The sequence below is a fragment of the Sciurus vulgaris genome, assembly GCF_902686455.1.
Source record: "Sciurus vulgaris genome assembly, chromosome: 1".
Classification (NCBI taxonomy): domain Eukaryota; kingdom Metazoa; phylum Chordata; class Mammalia; order Rodentia; family Sciuridae; genus Sciurus; species Sciurus vulgaris.
Genome location: NC_136461.1, coordinates 43,602,505 through 43,618,040, shown reverse-complemented (window position 1 = coordinate 43,618,040; position 15,536 = coordinate 43,602,505). Strand labels below are relative to the sequence as shown.

The window sequence follows — 15,536 nt, the reverse complement described above, 5'->3', positions numbered from 1 at the left end:
AATTAAAATCCCTCTGACATTTCTCATAGAAACATAAAAAGCAATTTTGAAATTCATCTGGAAGCACAAAAGACCCAGAATAGCCAAAGCAATCCTGGGCAGGAAGAGTGATGCAGGAGGTATCACAATACCAGACCTTAAACTCTACTATAGAGCAATAGTAACAAAACCAGCATGGTATTGGCACCAAAATTGACAGGAAGATCAATGGTACAGGATAGAAGACACAGAGACAAACCCATGTAAGTACAGTGACCTCATACTAGACAAATGTGTCAAAAATGTACAATGGAGAAAAGATAGCCTGTTCAACAAATGATGCTGGGAAAATTGGAAATCCATATGCAGTAAAATGAAACTAAACCCCATCTCTCACCATGTACAAAACTCAATTCAAAATGGATCAAGGATCTAGGAATTAGACCTGAGACCCTTCACCAAATAGAAGAAAAAGTAGGCCCGAATCTCCATCATGTTGGCTTAGGACCAGACTTCCTTAACAAGACCCCCATAGAGCAAGAAATAAAAGCAAGAATCAATAAATGGGATAGATTCAAACTAAAAAGTTTTTTTCTCAGCACAGGAAACAATCAATAATGTGAAAAGAGAGACTACAGAATGGGAGAAAATCTTTTCCACACACACTTCAGACAGAGCACTCATCTCCAAAGTTTATAAAGAACTTAAAAAACTTTACACCCAAAATACAAAGAACCCAATCAATAAATGGGCTAAGGAAATGGGCAGACACTTCACAGAAGAAGATATATAGGTGATCAACAAATACAGGAAAAAGTGCTCATCATCCCTAGTAATTAGAGAAATGCAAATTAAAACCACCCTAAGATTTCATCTAACTCCAATTAGTATGGCTATTATCAAGAATACAAGCAATCATAATTGTTGGTGTGGATGTGGAGGAAAAGGCACACTCATACATTGCTGGTGAAGTTGCAAATTGGTGCAGCCACTCTGGAAAGGAGTATGGAGATTCCTCAGAAATCTGGGTATGGACCCACCATTTGACCCAGCTATCCCACTCCTCTGTTTATACACAAAGGACTTAAAATCAGCATACTACAGTGATGCAACCATTTCAATGTTCATAGCAGCTCAATTCACAATAGCTAGATTGTGGAACCAACCTAGATGCCCTTCAATTGATGAATGGATAAAGAAACTGTGGTGTATATACACAGAATATTACTCAGCCATAAAGAAGAATAAAATTATGGCATTTGCTAGTAAATGGATGAAGTTGGAAAATATCTTGCTAAGTGAAATAGGCCAAGCCCCAAACCAAAGACCAAATGTTTTTTTTGATAAGTGTATGACAGTATATAATGAGGGGGGTGATGGGGGGAAGAGAAGAATAAAGGAACTTTGGATGGTGTAGAAGGAAAAGGGGTGGGGGGGGGGATGGAAAGATAATAGCATGAAACAGACAGTATTACCCTGTGTATATGTATGATTACATGAATGATGTGAATCTACATTGTGTACAACCAAAGAAATGAAAAGTTGTACCTCATTTGTGTACTATGAGTCAAAATGTGTCTGTAAAAATAAAAAAGATTTTAATAAAAAAAAAAAAGAGACCAATGATGTGCAATACCAAATAAAACAGGTGACTTTTTATTAGGAAAAAAAAAAAAGACTAAGTAGGGCTGGGGATATAGCTCAGGTGTTAAGAGTATTTGTCCCCCATGCACAAAGACCTGGGTTCATCCCCTAGCACCTCAAAAAGAGAAACTCTAAATGTCTTCCTGTCACATTTGGAAACTAGAAAGAGAAAGGAATAAAAAGGAAGCTCATGAAAACCAGAAAGAGACCAGAGTAAAGAAAGTAGATGGAGCGGGAGGAGGACAGGAGGACATGGAAAAGTCCTGGGGAATAAAATCTACAAATCACGCTGCATTCATGTACGAGTGTATCACAATGAATCACACATGTATTTATGATGCACTAATTAAAACAGCAATAACAATGGAAGGGAGATCAGTAGGACAGAGCCAGTGGATTGGGGAAAGGGAGAAGGGAAGGAAATGGAAGGTTCTGGGGAATGAGATTGATCAAATTATGCTATGTGCATGTAAGAATACAGCCAATGAATCCCACTATTATGTAGAATTATGATGTACGTGTACAAATAAGTTAAAAAAAAAGAGTAACTCTAAAACCCAGTAATTAAGGGAAAGTTTAAAGGTACAGCTTGACACAACTGCAGCCATCTTGAATCATTACTGACAATACCCAATGTTGGTGAGGATGTGTAGCACATTGGAACTCTCACATTGTTTGTGGGAGAGTCATTAATTCAACCACTGCTATGACTTGAATGTTTGTGTCCCTCCAAAATTCATGTTGAAACTTAATCTCTAAAGCAACAGTATTAAGAGGTGGGGACTTTGGAAGGGTTGGGTCATGAAAGTTCTTCCCTCATGAAGGAGATTGAGAGCCCTTACAAAAGAGGCCTCCACGAAAGAGGTGCAGTGGAGCCCACCCATAATCCAGTGATTCAGGAGGCTGAGGCAGGAGGTTCACAAGTTTGGGGCCAGCCTGGACAACTTGTTGAGACTCTCTGCAACTTAGTGAGACCCTATCTCAAAATGAAAAAATAAAAAGGTCTGGTGGTGTAGCTCAGCAGTAGTGCATCCCTGGGTTCAACCCCCAGTACCGCGAAAACAAAATAAAAGAGGTGTTACACAGCCTTCAACCTGTTCAACCCCTTTTACCTTCATGACAGACAACACAACACTTGTCCCTCCTGCCATGTGAAGATATTGCAAGAGGCCCTCACAAAACACCAAATATTGGTAACTTCGTTTTGAACTTCCAGGCTCCGAAACTCTGAGAAATAAATTTCTCTTGTTTAAAAATTACCCAACCCTGGTATTTTGTTATAGCAGCAAGGACCAAGACAACTACTTTGAAAATCTCTTTGGTGATATCTAGTCACCTATAAATATGTATACACTGTGACCCAGAAATTCCACTCTTAGATAAAGGTCTCTGCACCAAAAGTTATATACCAATAGGTTCACTGCTGGGAGCATGCCTATAATCCCAGCAGCTCAAGAGGCTGGGGCAGGAGGACTGCAAGTTCAAGGCCAGACTCAGCAATTTAGCAAGAACCTAAGCAACTTAGTGAGAACTCATCTCAAATTTTTTTAAATTACAAAAGGGTTGGGGGTGGGGGAAGTGTGCTTTATTGGTAGAGCACCTCTGGGTTCAATCCCCAGAACCACCACCAAAAAAACAAACAAAAAAAAATTCACAGCAACTTTATTATAATATCCAAAAGGCAAAACAATACTAATGTCCATCAGCAGAAGAACAGATAAACTAACCGTGCTATGTTCATACAATGGAATACTGCAGAAAAATGAAAAGGAATCCACTATTGATAGACACATGCAGCAAGGATGAGTCCAACAGACATCAAAAGAAGACTCTAAAGAAGCTGAATTCAAAACACAGAACACAGTACTGTATTACTCATAATAAGTTCAAGAGCAGGCAAAAACGAGTCTGTGATGAGGCAAGTCAGAACAATTGTTCTCTCTAGGGAGTGGTTATCAGTCAAGGGCAACATTGCCCTCCAAAGAACACTGGGCAATGTCTGGAAACATTTTTGGTTTTCACATCTTGCGGGTAACTGGCTGCTACTGGGTGTAGCTGAGGGACAGATGCAACTTACAGTGCATCGAACAGTCCCCCGCCCCCAACACACACACTCAACAAGGAATCACCCAACATGCAACGCCAGAAGTGCCATGGTGGAGAATCCCTGCCCTGGAGAAGGGATGCTGACCGTGAAGGGCCCCAGGGCAAGCCTCTGGGCTGCTGGAGGAGCCCATAGGTCCACCTGGTTGGTGGTGGCCAGCATGCACACCTATGTAAACATTCAGCACACTGAGAACCTGGGATCAGCAGCACCCTCTGCGTACGTTACCAATCCACGCCATGCCTCCAAAAGGATTTTTTAAAGGCCAATAGTATTCAAACATATTGGGTTGTTTAAAGTGGAAATGGATAAAATACTCCTATCGAAGACAATTATTGTTGAGCATGGTGGCGAACGCATGCAATCCCAGCAATCTGGGAGACTGAGGTAGGAGGATCGCAAGTTTCAAGCCAGCCTCCGCAACTTAGCAAGGCCCTAAGGACTTGGTGAGATCCTTATCAGAATAAAAAGTAAAAAGGGTTGGAGATGTGACTCAGTGAGAAAGCACCCCTGGATTAAATCCCCAGTACCAAAATAATAACAATAATTATTATTAAATAATTATTAAATAATATTAAATTATTAAATAATTAATGATTATTTTAAAAATATTAATATTATTGTTATTGTTTTTATTATTATGGGTCCTGAATAGCTGAACCATCTTGAAGGAAGAACAAATCTGCTGGAAGTCTCACAGTTACTGATTTCAAAACAACATGGTACCAGCACAAGGACAGACATGCCGACCAATGGAATCGAGAACCCCAAAATAAATGCTCACATACATGGTCAAGTGATTTTTGAGTAAAGTGCTAAGACTTCACTGGGGAAAAGACAGTCTTTTCAACACAAACTACTAATAAAGCTGGATATCCACATGGAGAAGAATGAATTAGGTATATAAGATCTTTATAGATCAACAGAGACAGGTGGTAGAATCTTGGGTGCCTAGGAATGGGGCTGGGGAAATGGGGAGTTATTGTTTCATGGGGACAGAACTTCAGTTTAATAAGATAAAAAGAGTTCTGGAGATGGAGGGTGGTGATGGATGCACAAGATTGTACTTAATACTACAGAAATGCACACTTAAAATGTCTAAATGGTAAATTTTATACTATGTGTATTTTAACACAGTAAAAAACTGGGGGAAAAAATCCTTTTGATTCAAAAATAAATGAAGTTGGACCAGACATAGAGATACATATATATACACATGTATGCATACACAAATATATTCTTAATATTTTAAGTATATTGCAAGCTGGGTTGGTACAGGCCTGGAATTTCAGCACTCAGGAGACTGAGAATAGAGGATTGAAAGTTCGAAAACAGCCTCAGCAACTTAGTGAGGCCCTAAGCAACTTAACAAGACCCTGTCTCAAAATAAAAAATAAAAAGATCTCGGTGTAGAGTGCCCTGGGTTCAATACACAGTATCACACACACACACACACACACACACACACACACACAAGGACAGAGTGATCAGTCTTAGAACGTTTTCATCACCCCAAAAGAAATCTTGTACCATTTAGATATAATTCACAGAATTGAAGAAAATATTTGCAAGTCATATATCTGATAAGGAAATAATATTCAAAACATGTGAAGAACTACAACTCAACAACACAAACAAATTCAAAAACAGGGAAAGGATTTGAATAGTTATTTCTCCAGAAGACATACACAAAAGGCCAGAAAGCACATGGAAAGATGCTCCACATCTTTAGTAACTAACCAAAGCCACAAGGAGGTATCACTCCACACCCCTTAAGTCGGCTATTGGGAAGTAAGGGAAGGAAAACAAATGTTGGTAAAAACATGGAAAAATGGAACTCTCCTATGTCGTTAGTGGAAACTACCAGTGGTGCCTCAAAAGCTAAACCTAGAATTACCAGCACTTCCACTCCAAGGCATATATCAAGGGGAAATAAAAATGTGTGTCTATTAAAACTTATAGGTAAATGTTCACAGTAGCATTACTTAAAATAGCCAAAATATAGAAACAAATCAAATGGCCATTAACAAAATGTGGTATGTCCATACAGAGGACTATTACTCAGCCATAAAAAATGCTGATATAGGCTACAACATGAAAAACTTGAAAATATTATGCCAACTGAAAGAAGCTAAACACAAAGAACCACATAGTACATGATTCCATTTATATAAGATTTTAAAAATAGGCAAATCTATGCAGACAGAATGTAAATTAGTGATTGTTTAGGGCTAGATGTGAGTAGGGGATTATATCTAAATGGTTCAAGGGTTTCTTTGGGGGTGATGAAATTGTTCTAAAACTGATCATGGCCATAGTTGCACAACTCTGTACATAATATAGATGTTAGACGGTACACTTTAAGGGAGGAAATAAGATTTACAGTAAATTATATCTCAATAAAATTGGTTTTAAAAAACCACCTTGAGCCAGGTATGGTGGTGCACACATGTATTTTCAGCTACTCAGGAGGCTGAGGCAGGAGCATCCCAAGTTCAAAGCCAGCCTGGACAAATTAGCAAAACTGTCTCAAAATAACTGAGGCTGTTGCTTTGTGGTTAAGTGCCCCTGAGTTCAATATTTAAAAAATTAAATATTAAAAATTAAAATATTTTAAAAATATATTAAAAAAAATCAACTGTCAAAAAAAGTTTCCTCTACAGTATCAGAATCATCAGTACCTAACCCTAATTAAAACCATAAAGTAGCTAAGATTAATTCATCAAAGAATGCACTAGACCTCCATGGAGAATTTTCAAATTTTCCATATACCCTATAGAAAAGAAAACTTTAATAAATTAGTAACATTCTAATAAAAATGCCAATAAATTTTTTGAGGACATAGACAAATGCATTTTGAAATATATATGGAAGAATGCAGGTCTACTAATTGCTAAGTCTATTTTGAGGAGGAATTTCCTTTTGAGGAGGAATTCTCTCACCTTAGCAGATATATATTTACAGATATATATTTGTAAATATATATTTACAAAGCCATAATTTTTAAAAACTCACACATGGTATCAGTACATAAACAAACAAAAATTCTTTAGAGGAAGATATTTATAGAATCGGAAGCTGATAGAAGATTAATTACAGAACTGCAAATCAGGAAGGAGACACGGGTTCCAGACAGGACTAAGGGCCTTGCCCTGGTGGGGACCTTGACGTCTCAACAGTGGTGAGCTGAGTCTACAATACCTGCCCACCCGTCAAACCTCGGGAGCAGGGCCTGAAATTTTTCCATAAAAAGGTGCACATTCTGAACGGAAGGTATAGTTGCTGAATAGATTTCTATTTGGAGAGAACAGAAGTATTATATGGTTCTGGGTGTGGTGGCTCACGCTTGGAATCCCAGTGACTCTGGAGGCTAAGGCGGGAAGATCACAAGTTCAGGGCCAGCCTCAGCAACTTAGTGAGGCCTTAAGCAACTTAGTGAGACCTTGTCTCAAAATAAAACTTTTTTTTTTTTTTTTTTTTTTGCGGTGCTGGGGATTGAACCCAGGGCCCTGTGCTTGCAAGGCAAGCACTTTACCAACTGAGCTACATCCCCAGCCCAAAATAAAACATTTTCTAAAAAGGTTCTGAGAATGTAGCTCCATGGTAAAATGTCCCTGGGTTTAATTTCTGGTATCAAAAAAAAAAAAAAAAAAAAAAGAAAAGAAAAAGAAAGAAAGAAGAAAAGAACTCAGGGAGTGTACACCACGCATCCGAAGTCAAGTGGTAGGCCTCTGTGTGCGGTTGCCACCTGTTACCCGCTGCAGGCTGCTCCCTTCCTCTCTGCTCCCTCTCTGCCCTGAGTCTGAAGCCCTAACTGACTCACCCTCAGGAAGGCTGCAGAAGGCCTTGGTGTCCTTGCCGGCGGCGTTGGACACCTCGGCCCAGCTCTCCAGGTGCCCCTCCAGCGGCACGGTGCGAATGCTGTTGTCCTCGGAATACTCCTGCTGGCTGCTCAAGGTCAAGGTGGAGGTGTCACTGATCATGAGGCTGGAGCCCATGCTCAGGGTCTCATTGGAGCCCAGGATCAGAGTCATGCACGAGGGTGGAGAGAGGATGGATTTGGGTCCGTGGGCAGTGGAGTGCAGGCTGACACCATCGCTGGAGGCAGAAATCAGGGTCACGCAAGAGGACTGAGTGACAGTCATGTTCACATCAGGTCTGGGGTGACTGTTAGAAGCCACGTTGATGGTCCCCTTGGAACTTGTGCTCCAGGTTGCACCAAAGGTTCCTTTGGAAACAGGCCCAGAGATGTTATGTGAAGCCAAAGTGACAGCGGCGTTTGTGTCTGGGATTGGGGTGCCACCAGAATCTGCAGTCACATTCAGGTTTGGTGTGGAGATGTTTCCTGAGCCCACACAGAGCAGCTGATCGGAGCCAGGACCCAGAGAAGCGTGGGAGACTCGAACAAGAGGCGCTTGCGAGCCGGACCGGGAGACGCAGTGGCCCAGAACCAGGGCTTCTCTAGAACGGGGCCTCAGAAACGGGTTGGATTCGGGCCTGGAAGGGTTGGAGTTGCTCTGACCCAAATCAAACGTCTTGCTTGGGAGAGGCTGGCATGCCTGCTCAGGATTCAGCCCAGAGTGGTTCCCCGAGCTCAGGCTGGCGGCCTCGGCCGGGCTGGGGCTCGGAGCGGCGTTTGCGGCTAGACTAGGGGACTCCTGTGGGTCAGGCTTTGGGATGAGACTCAAACTGTCATCGGGGCCGGGGGTGTTATCGGAAACCAGGCCAGGAGCCTCCACTGGCACAGGACTCAGGGTTGGATTCAGGTCAGGAACCAGAAGCACACCAGGACCGAGGGGTGGATTCAACATAGGATGGAGGGCCGCATCTGGCTCGGGCCCAGAGTGGGTGCCAGAGTTGAGACTTGGTGTCATCTTTGGGTCTTCGTGGAGGACCAGACTAGCCACTGGACTCAGGGCCATGTCCAGTCTGGAGGTCTCTCAATGCCGCTGCCCCTTCTTTCCAATGGCCAACTGTCGAGCTGCCTGCAGGACTCCTGAGAGAAGACAAAGGCCACAGTGCTGCACCCGCTAAAACCTCACCCTGCCTCCCCACAGTCCTTGGGATGAGGACCTCTGGGTGTGACTTACAGGATCCTTGGTGGCCCCATGGCCCTGTTCCCATCCTTGCTCTCTTGGTGTGTAACCCCCTTCTCTGATCACACCTGCTCCCCCTCAGCTCATGACCCTGAAGAAGTACAGTGCCCTTGGCTTCAAACCTCTCCTGCAATCCTTCGCCAATCCTGCCGCTCCGAGCAAAAACTCAGCCTTCATCTGGGCCACTCACTGGGTGGTCTGGCCCCTGCTAGAGACGAGCTCTGGATGTCAAGAACCGTGCTTATCTTGGGCCCTGGGCACTCACAGCTCCTAACACAGTGCCAGGCACAGAGGTGGAGGTCTACAATGGACAAATGAGGAAACTCTTCCACTTTAGGTAGAAAGAGGGAGGAGCCGACTTCCAGCAGGGTACATGGGACATAGCCACCGAGGTGCACTGGCAGGGAGCCCTGAGCCTTGGGGCACCCCAAGCCGGAGGCCAAGCCTGAAGTTGCTGAAACTACTCTGCATGTGGTCACAGCACGAGTCTCAAAGCTGCCTTGTCAGAGCTGCCTGTGGCCCTGGACAGCTGGCCCATTCTGGGCGAGGCAGACTCTGTAGAGAAGAGCACAGGCCATACCAGAAACAGAACTGCTCCATGCAGCAGTCTAACTGCTGGGTGACTCCCGGTCCTCCACCATCCCACCTGCACCCCGCGCCAGGCCGGGCCACCCTCCCTACGGGAATTGTAGGGTTGGCTCACCTGCGTGCATGGTGTTCTTAAGCAGGAGTGGGCCCCTAGGAGAGATGCAGAAGGAACCCAGGTCAGGAAAAGAACAGCTTTTCAGCCCCTACTGAGCAGCCCACAGGCCAGGTGTGAACACACGGGCGCCGTGCCCCACTTTGTGCACACACACAGAGACCAAGTTCTGGAGTTAGATATTGCTGGTGAAGGCCACAATGAGAAAGGTCACTCACCCTGTTGGCCCTCTGGGCAGCTAAGACCATCTCTATACTCCTGCCCAAACTCCTCCATGGCTTCCCACCATCCTTAGGAAAAGTACCCTGTCATGAAAAGGCCTTCTGCCTGTCTCTGGGCCCCTTTTTTTTGCCCTCCATATACTCCCTTCCCCTCTCCATTCCCCGCTTGCTCGGCTCCTTTGAGTCTCTCCAAGGAACCAGTTAGGTCTGGACCTCCCAAAGCTTCTACTCCCCCTCCCCAGCCCACGGCTTCACCCTATCAGAGTTCAGGGTCTCCTAGATAGGTGAGGGCCACCTGTAAGTTCTCGGGACACCTCGTTCACATCACCTTCCCTGGCACGCAGAATCTGGATCCACCCCAACCCCCAGAGTGAGCTCTCTAAGAGCAGGAGCTATGACTACCTGGCTCTCTGGTCTTGTCTAGTGTCTAGCATGGTACCTGGCAGGCAGACAATGTTCAAAAAGGTTTGCATCTTTTGTTTTATCTTTTTCTCTCTCCTCCACTTTCACTGGGTCCTTCCATCCCTTAAGCGCTCACACTGACTCAGTCACTAAATCATTTCCTCCCTCCACAGATGTGCTGTGCTCTTTCTAACTTGGCCTGGGAAGATCATCGATCTGGATTCACATAGTCGGGAGTTCAAATCCCAGCTCATCCTCTCACTGGTCTGGGTGGACTGGGACAAGAGACATGTCCCGTTGGCCCTGTCTTCTTCAGAGGCATAAAGCTCCCTGTCTCACCAGAAGGTGGGAGTTACCGTGCCTGGCATGGAGCTCACCACCTGCCCAAGGCCTGACCCACATGACAGCAGCTCATTTCATGACCCACATGACAGCTGGGCACTGTGGGAGAAAGTGGCAGTGCCCTCTGCCGCCATCATTCCCACAGCTTTGCATCTGCCCGGAATCGTGCACTGCCCTCCGGTACCAGAGGCAGCTTTACACGGAAGTAAACGAATTTTAAATGTGGGTCCTAGATTCCCAAGTCCCTTGCCAAAGCCCTGTACTTCACTTTGTGTTCTGCATTCATATTTTTTTTTTCTTTTACTTAAAGAGAAGTCTGGATTTCTCCCTGATCTTCCTTCCCACCCATGCACACAGGCATTCACACACACACACACACACACACACACCACACACACATAGAAGTCACAGTTATGAGAGAGGCATTTTCAACCTGGAAAAATAGGGGCAGTATAGCTATGGGGCAGTGAGTGGGATCTTGAAAGGACTAACTAGTTAGGGCAGCAGGAGAGGGCAATAACGCCCCCCCCCCCCCCCCCCCCCCCCGCAACCCAGCAGATGTGTGTCAGGCAATGCCACAGGTCTCAGCCCTGACTGAACCTCTTCCATGAGAAAAGATCAGCTCCTCCCCCACCCTGCTACAGGGAGCAAGCCTTCGGAGCTGCCCCCGACAAGCAGCGGGGCAGCCCATGGTTTGCCCTCCACCCACCAGATGCTGTGCGCTGAGGTGAGGGGCTTGTGTGGGACCCAAGGGAGCTAAGAGCTCTCTGCTCCCTACAGAGAGCCACAAGCTGCCGCTGACCTTTGCCCCAAGTTCTCACGTCCACAGTAGGGAAGGCAGAGCGTGGCTATAAAACAGCAAGTGCAAGAGTGAGAGAAGCACAGGCTGGAGGCCATCTCTCTCCCCAGACTCACCCATGCTCTCCAGGCCCTGGGCAGGGGCTGCTAGAGGCCTTAACAAGTAGAACCATCAACGGATCGCCCAGTTCCTCCTTGAGAACAGGTTTATCAGGTGCACGGGCCCAGAATATGTGGGCACTTGTGCACAAACAGATGTACAAACAGATGTGCACATGCTCAGCATCTGACACTGGGGCACCCCAGATCCACACAACCCAAACCGGAACTCCCCAGACCCTCTGAGCCGCTATCACAAAGAAATGACATCACCCGATGCAGGAACAGTAGGATCCTTGACTACTCTGTTTCTCACTTGCTGCCTGCAGTCTTGATCAAGTTCTGCTAATTCTGGCTCCAGAACAGCTTTCAAGCTTATTCCCATCTCTCTCTCTCTCTCTCTCTCTCTCTCTCTCTCTCTGCAGTGCTGGAGATGGAACCAGGACCTTGCAAGCCAGAGCTCTGCTTCTCAAGGGCACATAACCACTGAGCCACATTCCCAGCCCTTTTTTGGTTTTATATTTTTTAATTTAGATACAGGGTCTCACTGAGCTGCCTAGGGTCTTCCTAAGTTGCTGAGGCTGACTTTGAACTTGTGATTCTCCTGCCCTAGCCTCCTAAGTCACTGGGATTACAGGCATGGGCCACTGTGCCCAGCTATTAGCCCAATTTTTAAAAGGGTTGTTGGTCTTGATGTTGTTGCCTTGTAGGAGCTCCTTATATATTTTGGATACAATACCCTTACCGTATATATAATTGCTAACATTTTCTACCATTGTTGATGTCGTCTGTTTGCTTGTGGACAATGCCCTTTTTTTTTTTTTTTTTTTTTTTTTTTGCGGTGCCAGGGATCGAACCCAGGGCCTTGTGCTTGCAAGGCGAGCACTCTACCAACTGAGCTATCTCCCCAGCCCCGACAGTGCCTTTTAATGTACAAATATTTTTACTTTTTTTCTGTCCAGGGATTTAATCCAGGGGAGCTTTATCACTAGGCTACACCCCCAAGTCCTTTGTGTTTTTTTATTTTGAGACAGAAAGAAAGAAAGCAAAAAAGAAAGATCAATTGAGCAAACAATTTAAATAGCCATTTCTACAGAGATTTTAAAAAAATGACTCATAAGCACATGAAAATATGCTCAAAATCATTAGTCATTAGAGAAATGCTAATCAAAACGATAATGAGCTGGGTGCAGCAATGCACACATGTAATCCCAATGACTTGGGAGGCTGAGGCAGGAGGATCACAAGTTGCCAGCCCTCAGCAACTTAGTGAGGCCCTATGCAACTTAGCAAGACCCTGAATCAAAATAAAAAATAAAAAGGGCTGGGGATGTGGCTCAATGGGCAAGCAGTCCTGGGTTAAATCCTGCATACCAACAATGACAACTGAAAAAAAAAAAAAATACTATAATGAGATACTATTACACATCCACTAGGATGGTTTTAATTTGGCGGGGTGGGGGGCTGTTGAACTCAGGGGCATTGGACCACTGAGCCACAGCCCCAGCCCTATTCCGTATTTTATTTACAGATAGAGTCTCACTGAGTTGCTTAGCACCTCACTTTTGCTGTGGCTGGTTTTGACTTCAAGATCCTCCTGCCTCAGCCTCCTGAGTCTCTGGGTTAAGGATGGTTATTACTTTTTTTTTTTTTTGCGATGCTGGGTATTTGAACCCAGGGCCTTGTGCTTGTAAGGCAAGCACTCTACCAACTGAGCTATATCCCCAGCCCCAGTTATCACTTTTTAACAGAAATTAGTAAGTGTTGATGAGGATGTAGAGAAATTAGAGCCCTCAAACATCTCATACATTGCTGGTGGGAATGTAAACTGGCACAGCCGCTATTAAAAATCAACTTGGTGGCTCCCCAAAACGTTGACCCAAAATTTCCATTCCGGGGTATATAACCAAAAGAATTGAAAATCTGGGTTCCAAATGTACACAAATATTCACAGCAGCAATATTCACAAAAGTCAAAGGCAGAAACAACCCAAATACCCATCAAATGGTGAATGGATAAACCAATGTGGTATATACATACACTGGATTATCAGTCATAAAAAGGAATGAATTCCTAATGCATGCTAAATAGGGGTGAATTTTGAAAATATGCTAAGAGAAAGAAGCCAGACGCAAAAGACCTCATATTATGTGGCTCCCTTTATAGGAAGTATCCAGAAGAGTCAAATCCATAGAGGCTGAAAGCAGATAAAAGCAGACAGAAAGGAGAGAGAAGTGACTATTGAATGGGTGTAGGGTCTCCTTTCGAAGTGCAAATATGTTCTGGAACTAGAAGGTGCAATGGTTGTACAGGCTGTGAACACACTGCATGTCACCAATGGTATATTTTATGCTTTGTGACAGGACCACATTTTAAGAATTGCCTGTAATAGACAAGAGGGTCTAGATTCGCTTTTCTCTGCTTCTCCCTTCTAAAGACAACTAAATATTCTGGAAATAGTCCAACAGACAACCATAAAAGGACTTTTAGCTGGGCATGGTGGCACACACCTGTGATCCCGCTGGCTGGGGGGCGGGGGGATTGAGGAAGGAGGTCATGAGTTCAAAGCCAGCCTCAGCAAAGCTGAGGCACTAAGCAACTCGGTGAGACCCTGTCTCTAAATAAAATACAAAATTGGGCTGGGGATGTGACTCAGTGGTTGAGTGCCCCTGAGTTCAATCCCCAGTATCCCACCCCTGCAAAAAAAAAGACTGAGAAAACAGAAAAAAAAAAAAAAAAAAGATTGGTCAAGAATATCAGCACTTGGAGGGTGACACTATGATGAGTTCCTTGGGATTTTTTTTAAATCTCCCATATATCCAAACTGGACACCAGGGCGGTCTGCAACACAGATCTACCAAAAGCCTAAACAGTCTTTTTTTTTTTTTTTTTTTTTTTTTTTTTTAGTTCCAGATGAAGAACCCGGAAAGGGGAAACCCAACAGAGTGTGTGTGCCCCAGTGGGGTCCCCAATCCTTACTCCACACCTGGAGCAATGGCAGGACAATCCACCTGCAGTGGGAATATCAGCAGAGCTCCACCCTATGGCAGAGAAATGACCACACTCCACAGCTGCTGGTCTTCCCAGTGGCAATGGATGGCCCAGGGGAAGTGACTTCTGCCCCTTCAAGCAGCACCAGCAAGAATGATCAAGGGCCACAGCAGTGCCCCCAAATTAAGCAAGCCAGGGCTCTAAAAATCATCACTGTAACCTCAGTCCACCAAAGTAGGCACTAAATAGAAGATTAAAGTAGGAACAAGAGTACCTTAATGTGATAGTCTAAAATGTCAAGGATGCTGTTAAAAAAAAAAAAAAAAAACCTCGAAAACAAAATCTCATCTCATCTTGGAGAAAGACTATTGACTAACATTAACACTGAGATTAATCAGATGCTAAAATTTGTGACAAGGATTTTAAAAGTCATCATAAAAATACTTCAAGAAGCAATTGCAATCAAAACGCAGTCTGTAAAAATAAAAAAGATTTTTAAAAAAAGAAGCAATTGCAAATCCTCTTAAAACAAATGAGAAATAGGAAATCTTAACAAAGAAACAGGAGTTATGAAAAAGAATGATAAGTAGTACTCCAGAGGCTGAGGTAGGAGGATCACAAGTTTGAGGCCAGCCTCAGTAATTTAGTGAGGCCCTAAACAACTTAGTGAGACCCTCTCTTAAAAAATAAAAAAGGACTGGGAATGTAGCTCAATGGTAAAGAGACTCTCTCTGGGTTCAATCCCCCAGTATTCAAAAAAATTAAATTAAATTAAACTAAATTAAACTCATATTAGATAAAATTAAAAGACTTTAAATATTTTAAAGGGCTGTAGCTCACTGATAGAGCACTTGTCCAGCATGCACAGGCCCTGAGTTCAATACCAGACTGAAAAAACAATAATAACTGAAACTAAAATAGAAGTTATTTTAAAATACAATAACTGGAAATTTTTAGCTTTATTGAGGAATAGTTGGGCCACGCACAATGGCACACGCCACTGTAATTCCAGTAGCTCAGGAGGCTGAGGCAAAAGGATCGCAAGTTCAAGGCCAGCCTCAGCAACATAGCAAGACCCTGTCTCAAAATAAAAAGGACTAGGGATGTAGTTCAGTGATAAAGGACTCCTGGGCTCAATCCCCAGTAAAAACAACAACAGA

The 15,536-nt window shown here is 44.0% G+C and overlaps 1 protein-coding gene across 1 annotated transcript in view; it reads right to left on the bottom strand.

The window, feature by feature from the left end:
- The window catches only part of MROH7 (maestro heat like repeat family member 7), a 78,710-nt gene that overhangs the window by 48,878 nt on the left and 14,296 nt on the right, over nucleotides 1-15,536 (bottom strand). The window contains exons 3-4 of the mRNA XM_079140956.1: nucleotides 9,527-9,561; nucleotides 7,551-8,723 (exon numbers count right to left, since the gene is read on the bottom strand). Coding sequence (XP_078997082.1) covers nucleotides 7,551-8,649 — 1,099 coding nt within the window. The 5' untranslated portion in view covers nucleotides 8,650-8,723; nucleotides 9,527-9,561. The remainder of the gene's footprint in view (nucleotides 1-7,550; nucleotides 8,724-9,526; nucleotides 9,562-15,536) is intronic.